Raw genomic sequence first — 25,128 nt, forward strand, 5'->3', positions numbered from 1 at the left:
CTAAGGAAAGATCACCCAAGGGAAGAGTACCCAAGGGAAGAGTAGCCATGGGAAAAGTTACCCAAGGAAAGATTACCCAAGGGAACAGTACCCCAAAAAAAAAAAAAAAAATTACTGTTCACATGAACAGTACTTGCGGGCACTGTTCCCGAGTCAGGGCAAAAAAAAAATACTGCTCACATGAATAGTGCCCAGGGCCAAAAAAAAAAAAAACAAATATTACTATTCACATGAACAGTACCCTGCGGGCATTGTTCCCTAGGGAACAGTGCCCAGGGCGGAAAAAAAAAAAATTACATTCCCAAATATAGACGAGCAAGCTTGGAAATGGGGGGGAACTGATAGGGAAAAATAAATCTAACCTACCTTGACCAGCTGCCAGACCTCTTTGACATATTTCGTTATCAAAGATAACGATTTTCGTCGGATAAGAATGATGACATTTCTTATCCAAGACAATGAAAGACGACGTGGTTCAACAGGGTAAGGATAACCTTGGCACAATTTGATAAAGTCAAAGGAGTAAATCATATCCCCAAAAAATCTGGCAACAAACGGATCTCCTTTGATCTCGCACAAGCAGATGATAAGGGAGACCTTAACCATCGACATCGGTGGAACCAATTTGGTTTCAATCGATAGCCATAAATAGGGCACCAAACCATTAAAGAAGGTACGAGAAAAAACCCCTAAAGAGAATATACATAATTATTATGTGATACGATTACAAGTACTAACTTGATCGTCGTAGTGTCCTCGACTGGCACCCCACTGGTGCCATTCGAGATGACGTCCTTTTGTTTTGCAGGTAAATGCCGTCGTTTCGAGTCGCGAGGATTTTCGCATCAAAATACTAAGTCCTACCTATTCTGAAATAAGAAATGGATTAACTATAAAAGTTAAGTCCTACTTATAAATATGTCAGGTCAATAAACAGTTGAATGCCATACCTTGTCTTAGATGGATTTTATATATATGATTATGGTGCCGTGATATGAGCTTGAGTCTAAGGATCATGGTTAGGGTGCGTATATCGCCTAGGATAGATAACTGAACATAGTTGATGTTCCCTGGTAGGTCTAGGTACACATGCCCACGTTATGTGTGATTTACATGTTATCTCTACTTAGGTTACGACAAACTTATGGGCTGGTGAGCGTCATATAGTGTGTGTATATATATACATATATAGACTATTTAGCTATTATTGGGATTATCTAGGATGTATCTGCATATCGGGTCTCTGCTTGGATGTAATAGAGTAGAACTTGTTTGTAGGCCTGACCCACCTTTATTTTTTTAGGTATTTGTCAGGAGTACGGATTACTCGTGCTAAGCAGGGATCGTCTACTTCATTCTTCCAGATTATTTACTTAGAAGTTTTCTTTATGTTTCAGTTTTCTGATGTAGACAGTTATGTCTGTCATTTGTTTAGTTTTGATTTTTCAGGGGCCCACAGAGTATGGAATCCCAAGTTGTACAAGTTGGAGGATTATTTGTATCAAAAGAATTTATTTATAAGAATTTATTCTGAGGATTTCGTTAATGGATTATCGTTTTAGTGTCTTTCATCAATTTTTTTTATTCCTATTTATCATATTTGTATTCTGTGTTCGATTATTACCGTTTATTTTTTATATCCTCGGGTATTCGGACGTAGGCCTGGCCAACCTGCATTCGGAAATTCAGGGGTATCACATGCAGCAAATGAAGATGGTGAGCTAGTGAGTGTAAATTAGTTGTGAAAGTTAATATCTATTCTTGTACAAGGGTGTGTGCACTGAGTGAGATAGCTGAGTGTGTAACAAGGTTCATACTACTAGTGGAGGCATTTATTAGCTAGAGGCTAAGAACCAAGGTTTTCCCCTATTGATAGGGTTTCCTTGTATATCTTGTGTCCATGTGATTTGAGTGTTTGCATTGATTTTATCTTCTATGTTATGCATGTTTATACTCAACACCCCCCCCCCCCCTAATTGGTCCAGCAATTTATATTATATATATATATATATATTTAAAATAAAATAAAAATGGTAGTTTGAAAATCATTTATCTACAAGTGGTTTACTCTCAGTGGAATGGAGAAGGAATATTAGCATTGCAAAGATTAACCTTATCATGAACATAACAGTTGGATAGATTAGTCAATAAATCAAATTTTAATTTCAATCTGATATGATAATGAATTAAGTGACAAATTCAATAATAAATCCGAATTCAATATCCCAATAACTTAATAAATCATATTATAGTTAATCTGATTTAAAATTGTATATTTTTATATTTATATTTTATATATAATCATATTATATTTTTATATATAATCATGATGCCATAGTATAATAATAACTCTCCTAATATATCAAATGAAAGTTTCAAAAAATTCATATAGTATTTAACAATTTAAAAAATAACTGTCGTAAAAAAATAAATAAATAAAAATAAAATCAGAAAAATAAAATTTCGCTATTTTATATTTCGCTAACTTTATTTTATTATAATTTTTGGTGTGATTTATTCCAAAATAAAAATATGTTTGTTAACTAATTTGTTGTACATAAAAATTGTTTGAATTATTTTAAAAATAGTATTTTTATATATTGGTTTTTATATAATAAAAAAATCTCATTATAGTTGTTCAACTACAATTACAAAAACAATTGAAGAAAAAAAGGAAAACAAAGAAGAAGAAAATAAAATGAATAAAATATGAGAGAACTTTGAAGGGAAAAAAATAAGAGTTTGATTTAATAAAGTGAATGCAAATATCTTGAGGAGAATACAAAAAATTAAGATTTAAAGTAAGAATATAAAGAAAAATAAAATTATAGAAATTTTTAGAAAAAAATTAATTAATTTCAGGGGGACATTTTGTATAAATAATGACAATTTTCCGTACTTGGGTTTCAACACATTTCATCCCGAGTCATCAAATTCATCCAACGGTTCAAAGGGTTGAGCTACACATCATAGCTCATGCTCACGCTTCTGCTATATCATGCATTTCGCCAAACAAATGTCTTGTTATTACTTCATTGTATACGTTTTTTAAGGGCTTTACTAGGGTTTTGATCTTCAATCTCTTCTGTGTTATAGAGTTGAATTCATCGATTTTGATTTGATGGCCTTTGCATTTGCTTTTTGTCGCGTTCTCAACGGATCTTCGACCGCATCTTCTGTTCTTCATTCCCAATTTGTCTGGAATCGTCTCAATTCAACCCTCACAACTCCAAAGCTCATGGTCACTGGTAAGATTATACATCTGTATGTAATTTATATTTATCTATATATATATATATATATATTTATAGATTATGTATTAAAATATCTATGCCTGTGTTGGTTAGGGTTTTTGTTTTTGTAACAATTGATTTAAAAATGTACTAGACCATTTATGTCTGTGCTGGTAGGGTTTTTGTAACAATTGATTAAAAAATGTACTAAAGTATCTATGATAGTGTTGGTTAGGGTTTTTGTTTTGTAACAATTGATTAAAAAAAATGTATTAAAGCATCTATGTCTGTGTTGGTTAGTGTTTTTGTTTTGTAACAATTGATAAAAAAATGTATTAAAGCATCTATGTCTGGTTTGGTTAGGATTTTTGTTTTGTAACAATTGATAAAAAATAAAAAATAAAATAAAAAAATGTACTAAAGCATCTATGTCTGTGTTGGTTAGGGTTTTTGTTTTTGTAACAATTGATAAAAATGTACTAAAGCATCTATGTCTGTGATGGTTAGTGTTATTGTTTTGTAACAATTGATAAAAAAATGTATTAAAGCATCTATGTCTATGTTGGTTTGGGTTTTTGTTTTTGTAACAGTTGATACTTTTTAAATTTACCATACTTAAAGGAATGCTTGCACTTGGAACTCTCCGCCTCATTTTTGCTATTTGTTATCCAATTGTCCTACTAGCACATTTTCGATCTGCTTCAATTAGATTTTGTGACGTTTATAAAGCTGTAATTTCTTTTATCCTTGGTTGAAGGTGTTGTTTCCCCTTTTGTTTGGCTGTGTAATGGAGTAGAAGGAGGTGATACCTAATAGTATAATTTGGCAAACACTGATGACACTCTACATTATATACTATGGTTGTCATCCTTGTGTTTTTCCTCTCTTCCCTCGAATTCTTGAGGGATGAAAAATGGTTGGCGAGGATGGATTGCTTCATCCATCCATGGTTCCCTTCTTTATTTAGTGCTTGAGCTTACTTTAGGCACTGCTTGGCATGCTGGTTAGGCTTGTTTTGCCAATTGATTTCACCCTTAATACAAAGTTTGAAATCAAAGATTGATAAAAACAAATTCGTTATGAACATAAACAAGTCATAATAAACTGTTATGTTCACAAATTCTAATGATTCCGAAGACTTGTTCAGTTACTTGTTCACAAGTTAACAGGTGGAGTTATGGCTTGTTTGGACTACACTGGTTTGAATAGCAAGTTTGAAAATGTTGTTTGATTTTAACTCAGTTACTTAAAAACGAAACGAGGTTGAATTCTTGTTGGATCGAGTTCAGGTTTTTTGTGAAAATTGAGTAGAGTAACTACCGTACTGTGACTATTAACTATGAGTTAGGCCTTTACTTATTAGTTGTGTGCTGTTTATCATTGCAACAATTTCAGTGGAACAATTTCCACTTTTTAGCAGCATGCGTAAAGCTATAATCTTAAGGCGCTCTTTTCTTTCCTTCTTTCTTCTTCTTTGAAGATGCTTCACTTGCTTGGTAAGGTAATTTTTCAGATCCCACAATATATCGACCCTTGTCATGTTTTGGAATATTTTTTGTATCTGTTACTCAGTCATTATGTTCAACCATATATATATATTTTTTCATGGCAAGAATGTTAAGGGGATAGTTGTTAGAGGGGATGGGGAGGGTGCAAGGCTCGAACACGGGGAACAACCCGACCACTCAGGCAACATAACACTTGCTACGTGCAACTATCTTCAACTATAGATAGAAAAAAAAAGGAGAGAAGAAGAAGGGAAAAGAAGTAAATGTGACCTAATTGCAATGTGATAGTTTGATGGGTATAATATCTAAGTGGATAAAGCTTTGGATGATGGATCTAGTCGCTATTTTGGGTTAGACACAGAATCGAAAATGATAGTAGTTTAAGTGGCCAGTAAATCTTTAGACCTGCACGTGTGTGTGTGTGCGTGTGTGTGCGTGCCTGTTTTCACACTCATTGTCGTGGAAATGCCGAAAGGGAAGTGCTAAAGTTCTTTTTGACACATAATTCACCACTTCATCTAATCCACTATCATCACCAGGTTTAATGTATAAAGCTTTACATTTTTGGATTTCTCTTAACTTTGTACGAGCAGAGTGAAGGCCAGTATAAATATTAGGATGATGGACACTTAGACGAGTAAATGCTAGGCGTTCCCCTTAGGTGACGCGTTGCATCAGCTTCCGGATGTTTCAGAAAATGGACAAGGGACTTTACATTGGCAGCGGAATGGAAACATTGGAGCTGACCCCAAGTTAATTGGAAAAAGGTTTTGGTGGCTGTTTTTGTTGTACGGACATTTATACGGCATGATGTTACTTTTTGAAATATGAAGGCTCGGGGAAACATAGTTGCATAGGAGCTTCAGCTGATTTGATCTTTTGCATCTTACACGGTAAAGGTTTTTCCTTTTTTATTGTCTCCTCCTGAAGGATAATTGACACCAATAATTGTGCATGATGATGCAGGCTTATCAAGAGTAACAACAGAAGAAAAGCTTAGAGAAGCATTTTCTCCATTTGGCCAGCTTCTTGAAGGTTATCATAATTACTTATCGCTTTCATTATTATTGTTGTATATCTCGCTTCATTCCTCAGATATTTAGCTTTAATCTTGATCTCTTAGTAAGCACAGTGAATAAATGATGTGTCCTAATCTGGTGCTTGAATGCTTTTGCAGCCAAAATCCCTGGAGATAGAGTCTCTGGAAGATCAATGGGGTTTGGTTTTGTTACGTATGCAACCAACAGAAGAAGCAGAGAAGGCTAAAAAAGTAATGGATAGTAACATGTTGGATGGGTATGTTATTGAGATCGAGCCCGGCTTTAGCGATGAAAGCTAAGTGTCATTTATGGTGTATATCACCATTGGATTTATGTTGACTCCAACTGCACTAGAACTAGATTAACTGTGGGTTTATATACTGTCTTGGAATTTCTTGTTTATGGATTTCTTCTATGGTAGAAACCTTTGCAATATGTTGTATTGAAGCAGGAGGAACATATTAACCTTTAATGAAGAGCTCAAGGGTTTAAAAACCCTGTAGGTTGTCAGATCTTAAATTTTTTAAATATTTGTGTGATTTAGGTCCCATATCTTTGGGTTGCTTTCTCCAACAATGTTGGTTATGTTTGTTGTTTATTCAAAGGGTGGAGATGTTTCGTATCAGGAAAATCAATGAGGAAAATGGTACGAGGATTCGGATGCTTTGTTGCATCAAGAAATGGTAACAGAACTGGCATCGCGGTTGTGAAATTCTTTAGTGTTCGAACTGTATGTATCATAGGCGATTTTTTATTACATAATTCAATAAATTTGGGTTCCTAATGAATGTTAATTATTTTTTTTCAAGAATGAGGGATTCGAGTGTGTTTTGGTACATTGAGAAAGTGTGTGTAAAATGAGCTTGATATTCATGCCTTCATTCTACATCTTCCTGTCACTGAGCCAACTAGGCCCGAGTCATAAGTGAGTCTAGAGACTTTCCGATCTGACTTACGGGTAGTCTAGTCAGTGAGCCAGCTAGGTCCTAGTCACGAGTGCGTCTAGAGTCTACCCTATCCGACTTAGACTAGTTGAAAATGTAAAATGAGCTTGAGCCTACTTTCACTCACGGTCTTGGGTCTATATCTCTCTTTTTATTGTCATTTTTCTGTCCAACTGATACAGTACTTTTCAACAGGTATCGCTCTCAAACTCCGAGCACGTTTTCGCTCTCACGCTCTACGCACGCTTTTACTCAAATTCTCATTGCTTATGACTTAATTTTCCCGTTTTATGTGACTCAAGACACAACTAAAACACTCGGATTCAAGTAAAAAATTATATAAGATGTTTGTGGGAATTGCATCAATCGGAAGAATACCATGCATATAAAATTTAAATTTCTATCTAACAATGAATTAATGAGACTGGTTAACTAAAAAAAAAAGAAAGAATGCCACAGAAAATGCCAAAAAACTCCCTAAAGGATGATCACATTTCCAATACCCTGCAAGAAAGAGAGCCCCCACAAACAGGAGGGTGATATTCTTATTCTACTATTGTAATTTACAAAGGGTAATAATAAAAATGTTTAAGAATAATGAAAATGTTTAAGAATGATGAAAATGTTAAGAGCGCAGATAATAAGAAAAACATTTTTTATCCGTTGATGTTCTAAGCGATTTGTTTAGAATGTGCTTCATTCCATAAATGACCATCCTCTGTTGTACCTATTCATACATTTACTTCAAAGAAGGAAAAAAGAAAGAAAAGGAATGCTAGAAAAAAAGGCACGCCGGAAATCATGAAAAATGAAAGCAACGGGTAGAAACTACAAATAGAAATGCATCTCACATAATTTTGAATGAAGAGATATATATACAAGAAACATCTGATTTCTGATCTCTACAACTAATGCTTAACCTATAGACAGCAGGAAGGAGAAAAAAATAATTATACACCAATCAGCTATTGACAAGAAACAAAAATTCCGACAGCAAATAACAATAATAATTTGCAGCAGTTCACCATTTGGTGTGAAGATCTCCAGAAAAGTCGACGGAATTGATAGTATGGTAGTCTTCATCGATTTCATGTACATGGATGGATCCTGGATGGTGCAAGACGACTTATAGTTCCAACATGCCACAGAGATCTAATGCATCCATTGAAAAATCGAATGACTACAACCCTGGAATCAATTAACCAACATGAGGGTCCAATGCAAGGAAATATTCTGACGGTGGTTGGGAGGTTTTTTTCTTCCGAGAGAGGGTATCACGTCGGTGAGTGAAGATGGTAACAAGGGCCCAGGGTCAAAGTCATAGTCCAACTTGTGGGGCACAGTATAAATTTATCAGAAGTAATAATTAATTAACATAGGCTTGGGGTGGGGGGTGGGTTTGACAGTAAAGATTATGCAGTATTGTAGAGGAGGTCCCTCAATAATAATTTCATTTTCTTTTTGGAATGTCCCTTCATCAAGCTGTCTACCTCTTCCCTGCATTTGAGATGCAGAGTAGAAAACAATCGAGTGTACTATATGAGAACTTCCAACAAGCATCTGATCCAAAAAGAATGGGAATTTCCCACAATCTTCTTGCATGAAAAAATCCCGAGCCAACTTCAATATCCTTTTCCCATCACAACATGTGCATGCCAGAATCTCATACTAATAATGAGAACAAATGCCCTTTCACAATGTTTTTTTGTAACATGGTTAAAGAGTTGCAGATGACAAGATTCAAGTCTATTTCTCACTCTTTTTTCCCTTTTCTTTTGAGTTTTTGTGGGATGTGGAATTGCAACCAATGACCGAAAATTGAATTACACCGAATCAATCTTTTACCTTGCTTACACTTCAAAGCTTATGGAAAATTTTTAAGTCCTCCTGACAAGATGATAAGGAGATGCTGACCCTGAGTACGTGGTGAGTGACTGCTTCACAAATGGATGGGTTAAGAGCTGAGTAGCAGTGGGCCGAGTATTAGGATTAACTTGGAGGCATCTAAGTATAAAATCCCGTGCATCTCTGGAAAGAGAATCAGGAACACGTGGTCGCTCACCCTGTCCAATCCTATACACTGCCTGCATCTGCCGTTCACAAAGAGAAGATGCAGTCAAACTCCAAACTAACAGCCATGTGGATTTAAGAGTCGCATGAATAACAGAGACTCAGACATTCACTCAACCAAAATCCTGGTCTTACAAGGAAAGAACACCTATAGATTGCAATCATTGCATACAAATAATGCCTGCCAATAATTTCTCAATGAAGAATTATTGCACAACCTAGTTCTTTTACAGATTAAAAATCACTGAAGAGCGCCAAGGGGGTGCACTTTGGTCGCAAATGTGAAATGATGCAAGAATGGATGACCATTTCTGGTTAGACAAATTTAAAAATGAAATGCTGGAATGGAATAAATTTTAAAAATATTTCTCCAAAATACCCCTTCACTTAAAAATAAAATATATATAAACGGTTTTTATCATTGAATACAAACCACAAAACTTGTGAATAATGTAATATGATATATATATATATAGATAGGGTAAAGTGAGAAAAAACACCCCTAATGTTTAAATTTTGGTCAAATAACACCCCCATCCTGTATGTTGTGTATATAATAAGTCCGTTAAGCTTGAAAAAATGAGCAAAGAAGAGCTTATGTTGTGTATATAAGTCCGTTAAGTTTGAAAAATGAGCAAAAAAAAGGCTTAAAGATATAAAATTCCAAAAACGTCCTTATCTCTTCCGATAATGCCCTTATATATATATATTGCCCTTATATATAGATATTACCTCTGTCCCATTATAATTGTTCAATTCCACAATTCACACTTTTTAAGACATCAAGTTTTATTAGATTGGCAATAAATACTATACTTTGAAAAGTTTTATTTTTAACAGGTCCCAGATTGTACGACTTTCAAGAGACATAGAAAGTAGGGGTATATTGGAAATGTAATAAAAAGTAATGTATTGGTTTTTAAAATGAGACAACAATTATGGGACAGCAAAAAATGGAATAATGGACTATTAATATGAGACGGAGGGAGTATATAATATATATATACACTGAACTGATGCCGGACATATCAAGTCGTCGTCATTGTTCCATTACCGGCAACAGTGATGATGAAGAAATCCAGAAAAAGAAAAGAAAAGAGGAACAATTTAGTCATTTCACATTTAATTAATTTTTTACCTATTTTTTTATTCAATTATAGAGGGGCACTTTAGTCTTTTCAGCATTCAGGTCCTTATGTGCTCCAAAATTGAATGTTAGGGGCTTTTTAGAACGTATATGGGGTTATACACTCTATATGCATACCATAGGGGTGTTTTTCGCTCGCGACCGATATATATATATACATTCACAAGTTCTATGGTCTAAATTCAATGATGGTACTCCAAATATCTTAAATTATATTATATTAAATAATATAATAAATTTTATTACTTAATAATATAATAAGATTCCATAAAAATAACAACCCATAATAATAACAACAATAATAATAAAATAAGATAAAATTAAATATCATCTACAATACATTTTACATAATATTCGATTATATTTGTAATCCAAATATAATAATCAAAAACATTATGTCATATACTATTATCAAACAAAATAATATAATGAATAAAATAATTAACTTGTAGATAATATAATATAACGAAAAGTAGCAAGAAAATGTGGTATAACATAATCTTACATAATATTATAATTTAATATAGGGTTAAATACACTGACCTCCCTAAGGTTTGGTCTAATTATGCTCGGATGAAAATTTTCAAAAATCTTGCATCGAGTTCCCATGACATTTGCTCACTTGCTACTATTACCCCCTTCCGTCCAAAAACAATGGGTGATTTGATCAACATGCCCTCCCTCCATCTAAAATGCCTTTGTTAACCTTTACAATGACATTTGTATACCAAAATGCATCCTATTCTCACGGTTGTTTGTGTGTGGTTTGATGCTCTTTACATTAGGTTTGATTTTGCTCTTCACAGGCATGTGGCTACAGATCTTGAATGGTACTCACAGGGACTGGTGAAAAGGTATCTGTACAGTAAATTTGTACTTCTTGTGTAACCCTTGAATGTTTTTTTTTTTTTGAAATTGGAAGTGTGTGCGATATATATATATATATATATATATATATATATATATATATATATATATATGATATACAGACAGAGAGAAAGGGTAGTGTTAGTGTGAGGATGGTGGCTGTGGCGGCGATGGTGGGTAAAGAGAGGAGGGGAGGGGAAGGGGTTGGGTAGGTTGTGAACAGACAACCCAAAGTGTTCATGAAGGTGGGCAATTTGGTCTTTTTACTATAACAGATATTTTGGTATTCTTTATTCTGAAATATTTGGGGGTATAAAGGTAATTTCACCTTAAAAACTAAGGTTTTCGCTCCTTTTTTCTTTCTTTGAAAGAGGTTCGTAGTCATGATTCCATTAGAGGGGAGGTCATTGCAAGATTTTTGAAAAGTTTCACCTGAGTGTAATTAAGCCAATCTCAGGGGAGGTCAATGTATTTAACCCTTTAATATAATATAATACATTGTGTTAAACTACATTATCATATTTTAATATTACATTGCAAAATAATATTCTAAAACATTTAAATTATATAACCTAACAATATTGTTTAACACTATATTGTAAAATTCTAATAATATAATATTATAAAAAATTTAATATGTAGACTATTTTATATAAAATTATATTATATTACTCCCTCCGTCCCATAATTCTCATCTATCTTTCCATTTTGGAATGTCCCAAAATTCTCGTCCCCTCAATATAAAAAGGTTGCATACTTCCAAGACTATCCTACACTCTTGGAAATTTATTCCTACTAACTCTACTTTTGGAAGTATAGTTTTGGAATTTTAGAAGGGGACAATTCATTAAATGCTTGTCCCCTTAAAAAGTTTGAATTTCAAAGATGGACAACTATTTTGAGATAGAGGGAGTAATTATTATATAAGTATATTGATAATAATATAATAGTAAATTTGGTATAATCTAAAATACCATCTCAATTTCTTAAGAAGCTGGTCAATAGGACTGCCATTAACCTCTGTACACCAGGCATTCTTCACTAGAGCCTCCACCTCTGGCATATAAATTGGAACATTTTATAGTATAATGGAGTATAGGGTTCAATGCAAAACCTATGATAATTTTGCAATTTTCCCATTCTAGAGGGGAGGCAAGTGTAAGTTACCCATATGGAAAAGGGCAAAAAAAGAGAGCAAGAACTAGTACCTGCTCGTGTAACATAATATCTCAAAATGTTCAAGCAAAAGAATCAAGAAAAGGAGAACGCATTCAACAACCTGTTTAGCTATAAAAAAAATAAAAAAACTTTTTCCCAACAATTACAGCTGGTTACGTGAACGTCATTCACCTTTATTTAATTTTATCTTTTCTTATCTGGCCACACACCCATCCCAATATTTGCATGTTATCCACACCCATGATATGTTTTACCATGATACTGAAATTCAAATTGAAGACATTCGTAGTTCAATTAGTTCTTATTGGAAGTATATAACTTTAAGTATGGCTAACATATTGAGAATCATATATCTCACCACAATCAAACCAAATCTAAATAGGTAAATACTAAAAAAAATATTGAACTTAAATCACATGAATGCAAGATATAATTTGAACAAAATTTACAAGATATGTAAGAATAAAATTTCAAATACAGACGAATCTACTTCCAGCTAGTTTATTTCAAAGAATTACATCTGTGTATGATGTGGCAGAAACTAGAAGTCGTTGCATACATTTCTTATCAGGCATTGGTGAAATCAGATTAAACCAAAAGGTAATATTGTGCAAAAGAAAAGAAAGAAGAAATTTGACCGTCCAAAAAACAAAGGCATGCAAAAGCTTATCTTGTAAAAAAAGTTTTACTTATAAGAAATGTTTTTACTTATGCAAACGCAATTATAAGAAATGTTTTACTTACGCATTCAAGATGAAAGTAAGGCATTTGGCGGGTTAACATCTCTAAGACAGTGCATCCGAGGCTCCATATATCTGCTGAAATGCCATATCCTTGGTTTCCTTGGTTCCTAACAACCTGCAATGAAAGACTTAGATAATCAGAAACAAATTTTGTATTATGAATAAGTATGTGTCTATCCATATATACAGAACACAATCTATTACGAGTACCCAAGGCATCTCAACAAAGTAAGCTCCTCAATGAACACTTCCAAACTCAACATAGATGACCATGCAAGTTAAAATGTCGTCATAGCATGCGGTAATTCTCAGGTACAGCACTAGTTCCAGTTATACAACAGAACCCTCCCTCCCAAAAGAGAGGGGGGGGGGGGGGGGGGGAGGGGGAAGAATTTTGATAACCAAAAGAATTAGGGGTCTCTACAGCATGATGTAGCTGTGGACCCAGTAGATGATTTCCTTAAACATTGGGAACACCCGAAAAAGGAAAGTAGAGGACAGGCAAGGAGAACCAGAAATATTTAGCAACTTTCCTTTATTTTCAGCAACTTTCCTATATTTGTTTTAATTTATATTTGGGAGCAAGCTATTAGATTGAGGAAGAAGGAACTCTATATAAAGCTTTGTAATTGCTAGGGTTTTTTCGTTAGTTGAAGAGAGAATTTTTTTAACAGCAACTAAAAGTTTGCCTCGAATTCTCCTTTCTCTTGCTTTGTTCTTTATTTCTTTTCAATATTGCTCTAAAGACAATTTGATCATCTCCTCTTGGTAAGGTACTAAGGCGGCATTAGTTTGGTATTAGAGCTTTGGTTTCGGCTTTCCAACTGCTTATATCATGCCTCCACGACAACACTGAGAGGAGGAAATCGTAGGATGCAAGGTCCGGCTAAACCCTTATCCAGCAACACCAAGACATGATAAAGAGTTTTTCTGGAGACAAGTTGAGATGTTGACTTAACAATTGGGTCAACGTGTTATAAACCCGCCGGTTAACAACCACCCACCGGTTGGTGACAATATTCCCGTGGATGGCGGTTTGTCGAGAACTAGACTATCACAGAAAACCATTATATGTTCCGCATCGCCATAGATCAGCCGAAGAGAAGACTGGTCGTCATTGGCAATCACACATCAAAATCGAGATTTCTGAGTTTCATGGAAGTCTCAAGCCCAAGGAGTTCATCGATTGGCTAAGTACCGTCGAACATATTTTTGAATCTCATGAGATCCCTGTTCACAAGAAGATCAAGCTCATAGCTACTACCTCCGTCCCAATTTAATTGTCCACTTCGTAAACTGTGACTCACAATTATGTGAGTCACAGTTTACGAAGTGGACAACTATTTAGGGACAGAGGGAGTATTTGTTTGAGAGGAAGGGCATCAGCATGGTGGGAGCATATACGGATTACCCGGGAGTGTAGAGGTAAAGCCAAAGATTGTAGAATGGGAGAAGATGAAGAAAAAGATGAAGGAACAATTTTGTGCCTTTTAATTATGTCCAAATGATGTATCAACTTTTGTATAATGTAAGCCAAAGGAGTCGCAGCGTGGAAGATTATACCGAGGAATTCTATCAACTAATTACACGCAATGATTTATGGAAGTGATGAACAACTCGTGGCGCGTTACATAAGTGGATTGAGGCCTAGTATACTAGAGGTCCTACTTTTGCATTCATTTTGGTCTGTTTCGGAGGCTTATCAGAGGGCTTTGGTGGTAGAAAGCCATTTTGAGCAGTAGTTCTGCCAGGTTGCAGTCCACTTTTAAGTGAGAATCAGCCCCTACAACAGTGCGAAACAAGGACCAAAATGCAGGATAGAAGCTGCCACATGTTGGTGGAGTTAAAGAGCAGGCTGCAATGCCGGAGACCGCCAAAATTATGGAAAGACAGCAGGCCAAAATCGAGACGGAGACCTTGGCATGAGGTGTTATAAGTGTGGAGAGCCTAGACACAGATTGGCAGAGTGTAGAAAACTTGGAAAACAGCTTTGGATCGAGGAAGATGATGCAATCCCAAAAGACGAGCCAAAATATGATGATTCCACGGAGGAAGAGGATGATGATCAGGGATGGAGCCAGGAATTTGATTCAGGTGGGGCACATTATCACATGATAAAATAATTTTTTTAAGTAGAAGAAAAAAATATGGAAAAACTTTGAAAGAAAGAAAAATTGGGATTTGTTTGAAGAAAGGAAATGCAATTTTCTTTCAAGAGAATTGAAAACAAAAATGAAGAAGAAGAGTAGGAAGGGAAAAAAAATAAAGAATTAGAAGGATGTTTTGGGAAAAAATTTAATTTTAGAGGGTCATTCAATATAATTTAATAAACTATATGTGTAAAATGTAAAAAAATAATAATAGACTAGGATGGCTAAGGGGCAGCTTTGAAGAAAGAAAATTCGGGGGGGGGGGGGGGGGGGGGGGGGGTGTGGGTAGATATATAAAAACTAAAAAAATCTAATGGGCCAGCATGGGCCAGGCGAATCCTTAGTTATGCATAAGTCACTTTTGCTTCCAAAACATGAGGATGAAGAAGATTGGTTGTGCATTAACATCTTTCACACCACTTGCACTATTGGTGGGAGGGTGTGCAACATGACTATTGATGGCGGTAGTTGTGAGAATGTGGTATCCCAAGAAGCTGTGGAGAATTTGAAACTCGAAGCCGAGAAGCATCAGAGGCCCTACAAACTCTCTTGGTTTTGCAAGGGGAATGAGGTAACCGTTTCACAACACTGCTTGGTCTCTTTCTCCATTGGAAACACGTACTTTGACATTACTTGGTGCGATGGGTACCAATGGATGCATGCCATGTATTGCTGGGGAGGCCTCGGCAATTTGATGGAGATACTTTGCATCATGGAAGAAAGAACATGTACACTTTTTGGAAGGAAAACTTGAAAGTTACTTTAGGTCCATGCGTGAGAAATTTGGTCCCAAACCTAAATTAGGAGAGGAAACATATTTTCTTACCATGACTGGCTTAATGAAAGAGGTCAAGGAAAGTGGACAGCTCTTTGTTTTGATTGCAAAAGAGGACGTTGCACCTAGAGGCAGAGCCAGAAATCTACTTGAGTGGGGGCAAACATTGAATATAATGTGACACAAATTTTGAACCAAAAAATAAATAGTAAGTGGGGTCTATTTTTAATTTTGATGCTTAAAAATTTTGTGGGATCCACTAAAGGAGAAAAAACATGGGTTTTATTGAATTTTGAAATTTTTTGGACAAATAAGTTAGAAAAATGAGGGGTCTTTTTTAATTTTGACTTTTTTAAAGGCCTTTTGTGAACTTTTTAAAAGTTCAGTGAGTGCAATTTAAGAATTATCAAAATCTGTATATAAAAAATATAAATAACTAGAAATTCCAGTGGGGGCAACTGCCCTCACTGGTCCCAATGTGGCTATGCCACTGGTTGCACCTCTATCCATTCCTACCATTGGGGAGTCGTCGATGGAAGCATATATGGATGCATTTGCTGTTGACCTACCATCGGAATTACCACCAATGAGGATTATTCAACATTGTATTGACCTAGAGCCTGGCACAAGTCTTCCCAATAAAGCAGCTTGTCAAATGAGTCCAAAGGAGTTATCAAGGGCGTTGACTATGTTTGACTTTTCTCTCTTCTCTCTCCTCTCTTTTTGACGTCGGAGTCTATCACTCCGGCGTCTGCCGTTTATGTTCATGTTTTTCGTTTTTGGATCCTTGGCTTTTTGGCAAGGAATCGTGATATGCATCGATCATATCTCAGTGTCGCGACCTTACCACACCTAAATCTCCATGGAGAAATCAACAATTGCTCTATAGGCAATGATTTGGTTTTTAGGATTGATCATCAAAGTATCAAGGAGATAAAATCTGCCTTACGATCATGTTTGGTAGGTCGCTTTGACAGAGATGTGGGGTGTATTGAAGGAATTGAGGTGTGGGCGACGAAAACTTGGAAGGTCTCAAGTGGGGTGAAAGTTTCTCCTATACCCAACGACTTACTCCTGTTCAGGTTTCCATCGGAGATTGAGGCTTTAAGGGTTTTGGATGAAGGGAGGAAGAGATGGGGCGATGCCTTTTTATCTATCGACATTTGGTACGTTGCAGTTGGCTGTTCTGCAGTGAAAGAACGAGTCATACGAAGGGTGATATTGTTTGGTTTGCCCCTCCATCTATGGTACAACAAGTTATTTGAAGCAATTGGGAACTTATGTGATGGATTTCGAGGTGTCGAGGCGGACGTATCGGCAAGTGGGCAGAGAATCCTCCTCTATGTTTCCGCCGGAAAAGTGATGCCGGGGTACATTTTTGTTGAGGACCAACGAGTTGCTCTCAGGGTCAACTTGTTAAAGGAAATTACACCTCGCATTCTACCAAAGTCCTACTATGGCGTTGGGGAGAGCCCACACATCCCGGCTGCTGCAACGATCACTGAAGGAAGTCGCCGGAATGCACAGACCCATCAAGGCTTCAAAGGAAAGAGGCGAATGCCTAATCATGCACCAGAAGTGCGTAAAGGAGGCAGATCCAAGAGCCATGTCATTCACGCCCTTCATCAGCGCCTTTCGCCCCCTCGTAATGTCCGAGTGAACGGTTACCAACCACGTGGCCGAGATCGTGGCATTAAAGGAGATCTTTATGCAGTGGCCTCTGCTGGGCCTATGAGTGGATCTGAAGCGGGCTATGGGCCTAATAAGGCTAATGGGCTGCTTGTTCATCACGGCCCACAGGAGATGAAGAGGGCTGTTCAATGGGGCCTAGGAAACAATTGTCAATTTCTTTTCAGAATGAGCCCAGCCCACATTCTTTGCCCAAACATGAAGTTGCTAAGTTATGAAATGGGCCACAAGTGAGCAACCTGAAGAGAGAGGTTATGCGGGGGCCCAATAATATGATTTCAGTTTCTATAATTAATCCCAGGCCCGACCCATCTATTTCTACAGAAGTTAGCGATTCACAGAGCTGTCGTTTTAACGACACCTCTGCAACTCTTTGGAGCTCACCGGAGAAGAAGAGACGGATGAATATCTCTGCTGCCGTGGCTGGTGTAGGACCTGTCGAGAAGGGCTCTCGTCACGGGTTGTACGGGAGGAAAGGAAGTCAGTGAGTCTGTTGTTCCTAGGCAGATGGATCTTGTTGGCTGTGCAGTCAAGGATTTGTCTGAAGGGGTTACAGTCTGTGTGGGGGAGAGACTTGCATTTTCAGTTGTCCAATGATGAGGCTGTAGCTCTATTCAAAGAGCTTCGATTAAGTGTTGCATTGAAAGGCCTTAACTGCTTGCCTTTTGCAGTGCAGTGGACAATGAGTCTGGTAGATTCGCTGGGTTGGGCGATTTTGCTACAGAATCAGATTAAATTTATAAGAATGACAGAGAGTTTGAAGAGGAGATGATTGATGATTTGGGATCTATCCAACAGGTTTGTTCTAATGAGCTTGCACCTTGGTTGGAGAATGGTTCCGAAATTCTAGTGGAGGAACCACTGGCGATGGTGCGACCTGATGAAGAGGTTGCTGATATGGGGAAAGACTGGGTAGTTGACAATATTGGACTCACTAGTGAGTTGTTGAGAGTCTCTTCAAAAGGTAATGATGATCAAACATTATCTATCCTTCAAGCAATTGTGAAAGGAAGAGAGGTTGCAGTACCCAATGAAGTTATGAACACGAGGCCCTTATCGTCCTGGAAAGGGGCACAGGAGATAAAGAATCTCATTTCTGAAGTCAACTACAAAGGGAAGAGAGGAGTGGTGATGGAAAGGAGTAGGAGTATTAGGAAGGGAGGAGGGGAGATAATTTTATCTGGTTTTTAATGAAACTACGAATCATTACATGGAATGTTCGTGGTCTCAATGATCCGAACAAGAGGAGGGTGGTGAAGGTAGCTTTAAGGAAGTGGGGTGCGCAGGTTGTTTGTTTACAAGAAACCAAGTTGGCATCCATTTCTGACGGGATGGTTAGGAGTTTGTGGGGTTTGTGGAATGGGAGGCCTTGAATGCTATAGGTACTTCGAGCGGGATCTTAGTCATGTGGGATAGCAAATGGTTATCTAGAACGGACGTATAGATGGGGAGATTTTCTGTGTCTTGTGTGTTTAAGATGGAAGAGGACAATTTCAGATGGGTTTTTTACTGGAGTCTACGGACCCATAGTTATTAAAAGCCCAAGGCGCACCGAGGCGCTAGAGGTCCCTTGGAGCCTAGGCGCGAGACGCACGGCGAGGCGCGAGCCTGAGTGATGTGAGGCACACAAGTAAAATTTTAAAACAATAATTCTTAGCAAAAATAACACAATTAAACAATGAACATCCAACAATAAAAACACTAAATTAGCCTAAATATATCACAATTAAACCAATAAAGAAACCAGTAAAATAGAACAATTAAACTAATAAAGCTATTTATTCGTAAGAAAGATTCAAAAGAAGCAAAACATAAACCTATGTCACAGCAGTCTAGCACATATTTAGTCCATCATAGCACAGCAGCATTTTTTTTATAAAAAAAATTGGCATGATCAGTGGCTATATGAAGGGCATATATTTATCATAGCAGAGCAGCATTTTAGGCCAGACAAAAGACTCAGAAAGGAGGAAAAAAAATACATACAGAAGCCCTACACGAAGAAAAACAGAGACCCAGAAAAAAATTAAAAAAAATAAAATAAAACACACTAAGATATCTGAATCATCACTTATATGTAAAACACAAGATTGAACAAAACCTTGCATGCAATTGAGTAAGGACATCAAATTAAACTGTTATTAAATTTCATATTGAAGAAATTCAAAAAAAAAAAAATAATAATTAATAGATAAATAGACAGATGAAATAAAATCTTAATTTGGTTGCAGAAGAACCAGAGGAAAAGAGAGTAAGAAATTGAATCCTTATACTTCTTCCAATGTTAAATTAAAGTCTAGTACAGCAATTTGAGTATTCGATTGACTTAAGCTGACCCTTTTATTTTTTCAAGGTTTTCGTTTGTTTTTATTTATTTATTTATTCTTTGAAAGTCAAACAGTAGAATAATATTAACCTTAGTATTTTTTATTTTTTTTTCAATTTTCCTTTCCTTAAATTTCTCGGAAACCAAACAGACAGGGATGGTATAAGCAAACCAAACAGAATATTAAGCTCAAGGAAATTGCAGAAAAAATTAAAGAACAAATGTTTTCTTGAAAAAAATTAAAAAAAATAAATAAATAAACCAGAAGAGAGAGAGAAGAGGAGAGGAGAGGAGAAGAGAAGAGAAGAGGAGGAAACAAAAACAAAAAATGGAGCCCATAAAGAAGGAAAAAAATAGTCTGACACCCTAAACAGAGAGACCCATAAAGAAGAAATAAAAATAAAAATAAAAACCGAGAAAGAAGAAAAAAAGAAGAGCCAGGGAAAAAAAAAAAAAAAAAAAACCAGATGAGAGAGAGTAGAAGAGGAGGAAAAAAAAAATTTGAGCCCGAAGAAAAAGAAAGAAAAACAAAGACCCATAAAGAAGAAAAAAAAAAAAAAAACCGAGAAAAAAAAAAAAAAAAAACAGATGGGAGAGAAGAGGAGGGGGAAAAAAACTTAAATGAAATTACAACTGACCTGGGTAGTGGCCTTGTCGGAAGAAAGGAAGCAAGATTCCAGATTCTTCTCTATTTCTTCTCTTTTCTTTTTTTCTTTCTTTCTCTCTCCTCTTTCCCACTTTTGAGTTTTGACTTTCCCACTTTTGACTGGGTTAGTGGCATTCCACGTTTCTTCTGCAGCTTATTTTTATTGATTTGATATGTTGCCAAGTTTCCAAAGTTTTTTAAAGTTTCCAAAGCTATATATATATACTAAATATAATAATATAAATTACAAACAGTCAAACAAAGAAAATATATGCCGCACAATACATGAGCGCGCCTCATGCAAGCTTCAAGGCGCAGCCCAGGCGCGCGCCTAGTGGAGGTCGCTGCGCCTGGGCTATTGTGAGGCGCAACTGCTACGCCTGTAGGCGCCTTGAGCCTAGGCGCACACCCAGGCGCGCTTTTGACAACCATGTATGGACCGGTTGTTGATGATGAGCGACCTATTTTCTGGGAGGAGCTTAGCCATGCCCAAGAATTGTGGTCTCTCCCTTGCTGCTTAGCAGGGGATTTCAACTCTGTCAGGTCCCCCGTCAGAGAGGTCTACAGGGGGAAGAAGGTCCTTGGAAATGGATCAATTTTCTGATTTTATTGATGAGCATTTTCTTGTTGACTCACCAATGAAAGGTGCAGCCTTTACTTGGTCAAATGGTAGGGATCCAATCACTCTTTCAAGTCTATACAGATTTTTAATTTCTGGGGAGTGGGAAGAGAAGTTCCCGGATGTCGTTCAAGCGGTGTTAGCAAGGGTCACTTCTGATCATGTTCCTTTGGTCTTGGATTGTGGGGGTTTGTGTTCTCGAAGATCCCCGTTTAGATTGAGAATATGTGGCTACGAGCGGAGGATTTCCAAAGGAAAGTCAGATCTTGGTGGGAAGGAGTTATTGTTTCAGGTTCGCCCAGTTTCACGATAACAAAGAAGTTAAAAGCTCTCAAATTTGCTCTTAAGCAGTAGAACAAGGATGTTTTTGGGAATCTGGAATGGAGGAAGAACAAAGTCCTTGCTGATTTTTCCGAGATTGATCGTCTAGAGGAGGCGCGAGGGGATGTGGACACTTTACGTTCTAGGAGAGATTCCTATCAGGCTGTTCTTGCTGAGATTGCTAGCATGGAGGAGATTTTGTGACGACAAAAATCTCAGGCTCTTTGGCTAAAAGGAGGAGATCGGAACACAAAATTCTTCCACAGATTAGCTAATGCTCATAGGAGGAGTAATCATATAGGAAGAATTTGGGTGAACGATGAGGAGTTGTGGAGAGAGGAAAAGGTGCATAACGGGATTGCCTCTTTTTTTCAAAAGCTTTACACCGAGCCATTAGTTTGGAGGCCCAAACTTGATAGTCTCCATTTTGACGCTATTTCTGAGCTGGATAGAGATAGGATTGGGAATCCTTTTACTGAAGAAGAAGTTCTAAAGGCTTTATCAAGTTGTAATGGGGACAAAGCTCAGGGGCCTGATGGTTTTACAGTGCATTTTTTGATGGAAAGTTAGGCGGTAGTAAGAAGTGAGGTAATGGGTACTTTTCAGGAGTTTCATTCTACTGGCGTTTTTGAGAAGTCGCTTAATGCTTCATTTATTGCCCTTATCCCTAAGAAGGGAGGCGCTTCTGCCATAAAGGATTTTCATCCAATTAGTTTGGTGGGCTGTATTTACAAACTTATTGCTAAGGTGCTTGCTATAAGGATGAGGGAAGCAATGGAAGGGACTATCTCGGACTCCCAAAACGCTTTTGTTGGTGGACGACAAATTCTTGATTCAGTTCTTATTGCAGGCGAATGTGTGGATTCCAAATTGCGTAGCAGTGTTCCTGGAGTTTTATGCAAACTTGATATTAAGAAAGCATACAATCATGTGAACTAGAATTTTCTACTCTATTTGTTACAAAGAATGGGTTTGGAAGTAAATGGAGGAAGTGGATTGAGACTTGTCTTTCGTCTGTCAAGTTTTCAATTCTTGTGAATGGTTCTCCTGCTGGTTTCTTTGGTTGCACTTGGGGTATAAGATAAGGCGATCTTTTATCATCTTTCCTTTTTCTTGTTGTTATGGAGGGTTTAAGCAGACTCATGCGCAGGGCAGAGGACCTTGGTTTTATTAAGGGATTCAGGGTGGGTAGAGATTCAGTCCATCAGATGGAGATTTCTCATTTACTTTTTGCAGACGATACCCTGGTTTTCTATGATGCTGATGTGTCTCAACTCCGATATTTGAGGTGCATCCTGGCTTGTTTTCAGGCGGTTTCTGGGCTAAAGATCAATGTGGCTAAGAGTGTGCTTGTCCCGGTAGGGAATGTTCAGGATATCCCCTCTCTAGCTGTAGTTCTTGGATGTAGGGTGAGTTCTTTCCCTATTCCTTATTTGGGTTTGCCCCTAGGGGTCTCTTCAAGGATAGTGAGGAGTTAGAATTTAGTGATTGACAGGTATGTGAAGAGATTGGCAAGATGGAAGAAGCAATACTTATTCGAGGGGGGTAAAGTTACTCGTATTAAGAGTACATTATCAAGCCTCCCCACTTATTTTCTTTCTATGTTCCAAATTTCTTGCTCCATTGCGGATAGGATTGAAAAAATTTAAAGGAACTTCCTATGGGGAGGAAGGGGTGATGAGTTCAAGTATCACCTTGTCAGATGAGAGCAAGTTTGCAAGCCTATGAAATTGGGTGGTCTTAGCATAAGATGATTAGTTCCATTCAATCAAGCTCTCTTGGGCAAATGGTTATGGAGATATGGGAGAGAGAGACATCGTCCTTGGCGCAGGTTAGTCTCTTGTCGGTTTGGGGAAGAGGCTGGCGGCTGGTCTACACGTCCGGTTTCCCTTGTGGGAGGTGTAGGGATGTGGAAGTCTATTCGAAAGGAATGGGATGCCTTTTCTGCTTATATCAGATTCAAAGTCCATGATGGACGTCGCGTTCACTTTTGGGAAGATCTTTGGTGTGATGATCAGCCATTATCTCGTACTTTTCCTAGATTATTCAGTATTGCAGTTGATAAACACGCCTACGTAGCTAACTATTATTGGCTTAATAGCAGTGGGATTATTTGGGATGTGCACTTTTAACGTTCTTTTCAAGATTGAGAGTTGGATGAGGTATGTGTTTTTCTGCATCTTTTGTATCGGCAGGTTGGTGTTGGTAGAGATCATAATGATTTGATTTGGGTTCCATCTTCCCACGGTCGTTTCGAAGTAAGATCCTTGCTCTTATGTCTGTCTAATTTTGATAATCGTGACTTTCCGTGGAAGACTATTTGGCGATCCATGGCTCCAACTAGGGTGGCTTTCTTTGTTTAGACCGCTGTTTGGGGAATGATTCTGACAATTGATTGCAATTGTATTGTTAAATGGTGTTGTCTATGCAAGAAAGATGGGGAGTCAGTTGATCACCTCCTAATGCATTGCCCTGTGGCGAACGACTATTGGAATCTTATTTTTGGGTTGTTCGGCATGCATTGGGTAATGCCACGATCTACTAAGGAATTGATTCATGTTTGGAGAGGATGTCGTGTGAGAAGGGATGTACGCGATTTCTGGAGAATTGTCCCACATTGTCTATGGTGGTGCATTTGGAAGGAGAGAAATAGTAGAATGTTCGAAGGGAAAGAGTCATCTACGGCAATGTTGAAACTTCACATTCTTCGTTCCACTTCTGTATAAGGGACGCGTTCCCCTTTTGAACGCCTTCTTATGTTTTTATTACTTATCAAAAAAAAAAATAATGAGTCCAAAGGAGCACAAGTTGAGTCGACAGGTTATGGAGTTATTGAACAAGGGGTCTATTCTTAAGAGCATGAGCCCATGTGTTATCCCAGCCCTTCTCACTCCAAAGAAAGACGGTTCTTGGCGTAGGTGCATGGATAGTCGAGCCATCAACAAAATAACTGTCAAGTACCAGTTTCCAATTCCTCGCCTTGATGACATGCTAGATATGCTTGCGGGTTCTTCAATCTTCTCAAAGATTGACTTGAAGAGTGGCTACCATCAAATCCGGATTAGGCAAGGTGATGAGTGAAAAACGGTTAAACGAAGAATGGCTATACAAGTGGTTGATAATGCCATTCAGCTTATCAAATGCACCTAGCACTTTCATGCACGTGATGACCCAAGTGCTGAAACCACTTCTTGGCAGGTGTGTAGTTGTTTATTTTGATGATATTTTGATGCACAGTCGCAACATTGATGAGCACCTATAACACATTCATTCAGTTTTTGATACATTGAGGAGAGAACACTTATATGCTAACTTGAAGAAGTGCAGTTTTGCTTTTGGACAGATTGCTATTTTTGGGTTGTCGTCTCTTTTGCAGGTATTATGGTAGATGATGACAAGGTGAAAACCATTCCTGAGTGGCCCACACCTACCACAGTGCATGACGCGAGGAGTTACCATGGTTTGGCGACATTTTATAGGCGTTTTATTTGCAATTTCAGCACTATTGTTGCTCCACTTACTGATTGCATGGGAAAGAAAAAATTTCAGTGGACCCAAGAGGTGAAGAAGAGCGAACCCAAGGGGTTAAGAAGAGTTTTCAAGCACTCAAGAGGAAACTAACGGAAGCACTGGTTCTTGCTTTACCAAATTTTGAGGTGGTATTTGAGGTAGATTGTGATGCTTCGGGCGTCGGCATCGGTGCAGTCCTTAGCCAAAGAGGGAGACCTATTGCATATTTCAGTGAGAAGCTTACTTGTGGGAAGCTCAAGTACTCAACCTACGACTTGGAGTTTTATGCCATTGTCCAAGCTTTACGGCATTGGTGGCACTACCTTTCTTACAAGGAACTCATCTTGCATCCGGATCATGA

At 37.4% G+C, this 25,128-nt stretch overlaps 1 protein-coding gene and 1 pseudogene across 1 annotated transcript in view; one reads left to right on the top strand and one right to left on the bottom strand.

Moving 5' to 3' along the window:
- The first annotated feature begins 2,736 nt into the window (after positions 1-2,736).
- On the top strand, positions 2,737-6,770 carry LOC132273781 (organelle RRM domain-containing protein 2, mitochondrial-like; annotated as a pseudogene).
- Positions 6,771-7,547: 777 nt separating this feature from the next.
- Positions 7,548-25,128, bottom strand: part of LOC132273780 (mitogen-activated protein kinase kinase kinase 1-like) — a 36,677-nt gene continuing 19,096 nt past the window's right edge. Inside the window, exons 7-8 of the mRNA XM_059774840.1 lie at positions 12,733-12,846; positions 7,548-8,815 (exon numbers count right to left, since the gene is read on the bottom strand). Coding sequence (XP_059630823.1) covers positions 8,603-8,815; positions 12,733-12,846 — 327 coding nt within the window. The 3' untranslated portion in view covers positions 7,548-8,602. The remainder of the gene's footprint in view (positions 8,816-12,732; positions 12,847-25,128) is intronic.

This window comes from Cornus florida, unplaced genomic scaffold (genome assembly GCF_030987335.1).
Source record: "Cornus florida cultivar Cherokee Brave unplaced genomic scaffold, ASM3098733v1 CherokeeBrave_3.0.0_Hap2_Chr09, whole genome shotgun sequence".
Lineage (NCBI taxonomy): Eukaryota > Viridiplantae > Streptophyta > Magnoliopsida > Cornales > Cornaceae > Cornus > Cornus florida.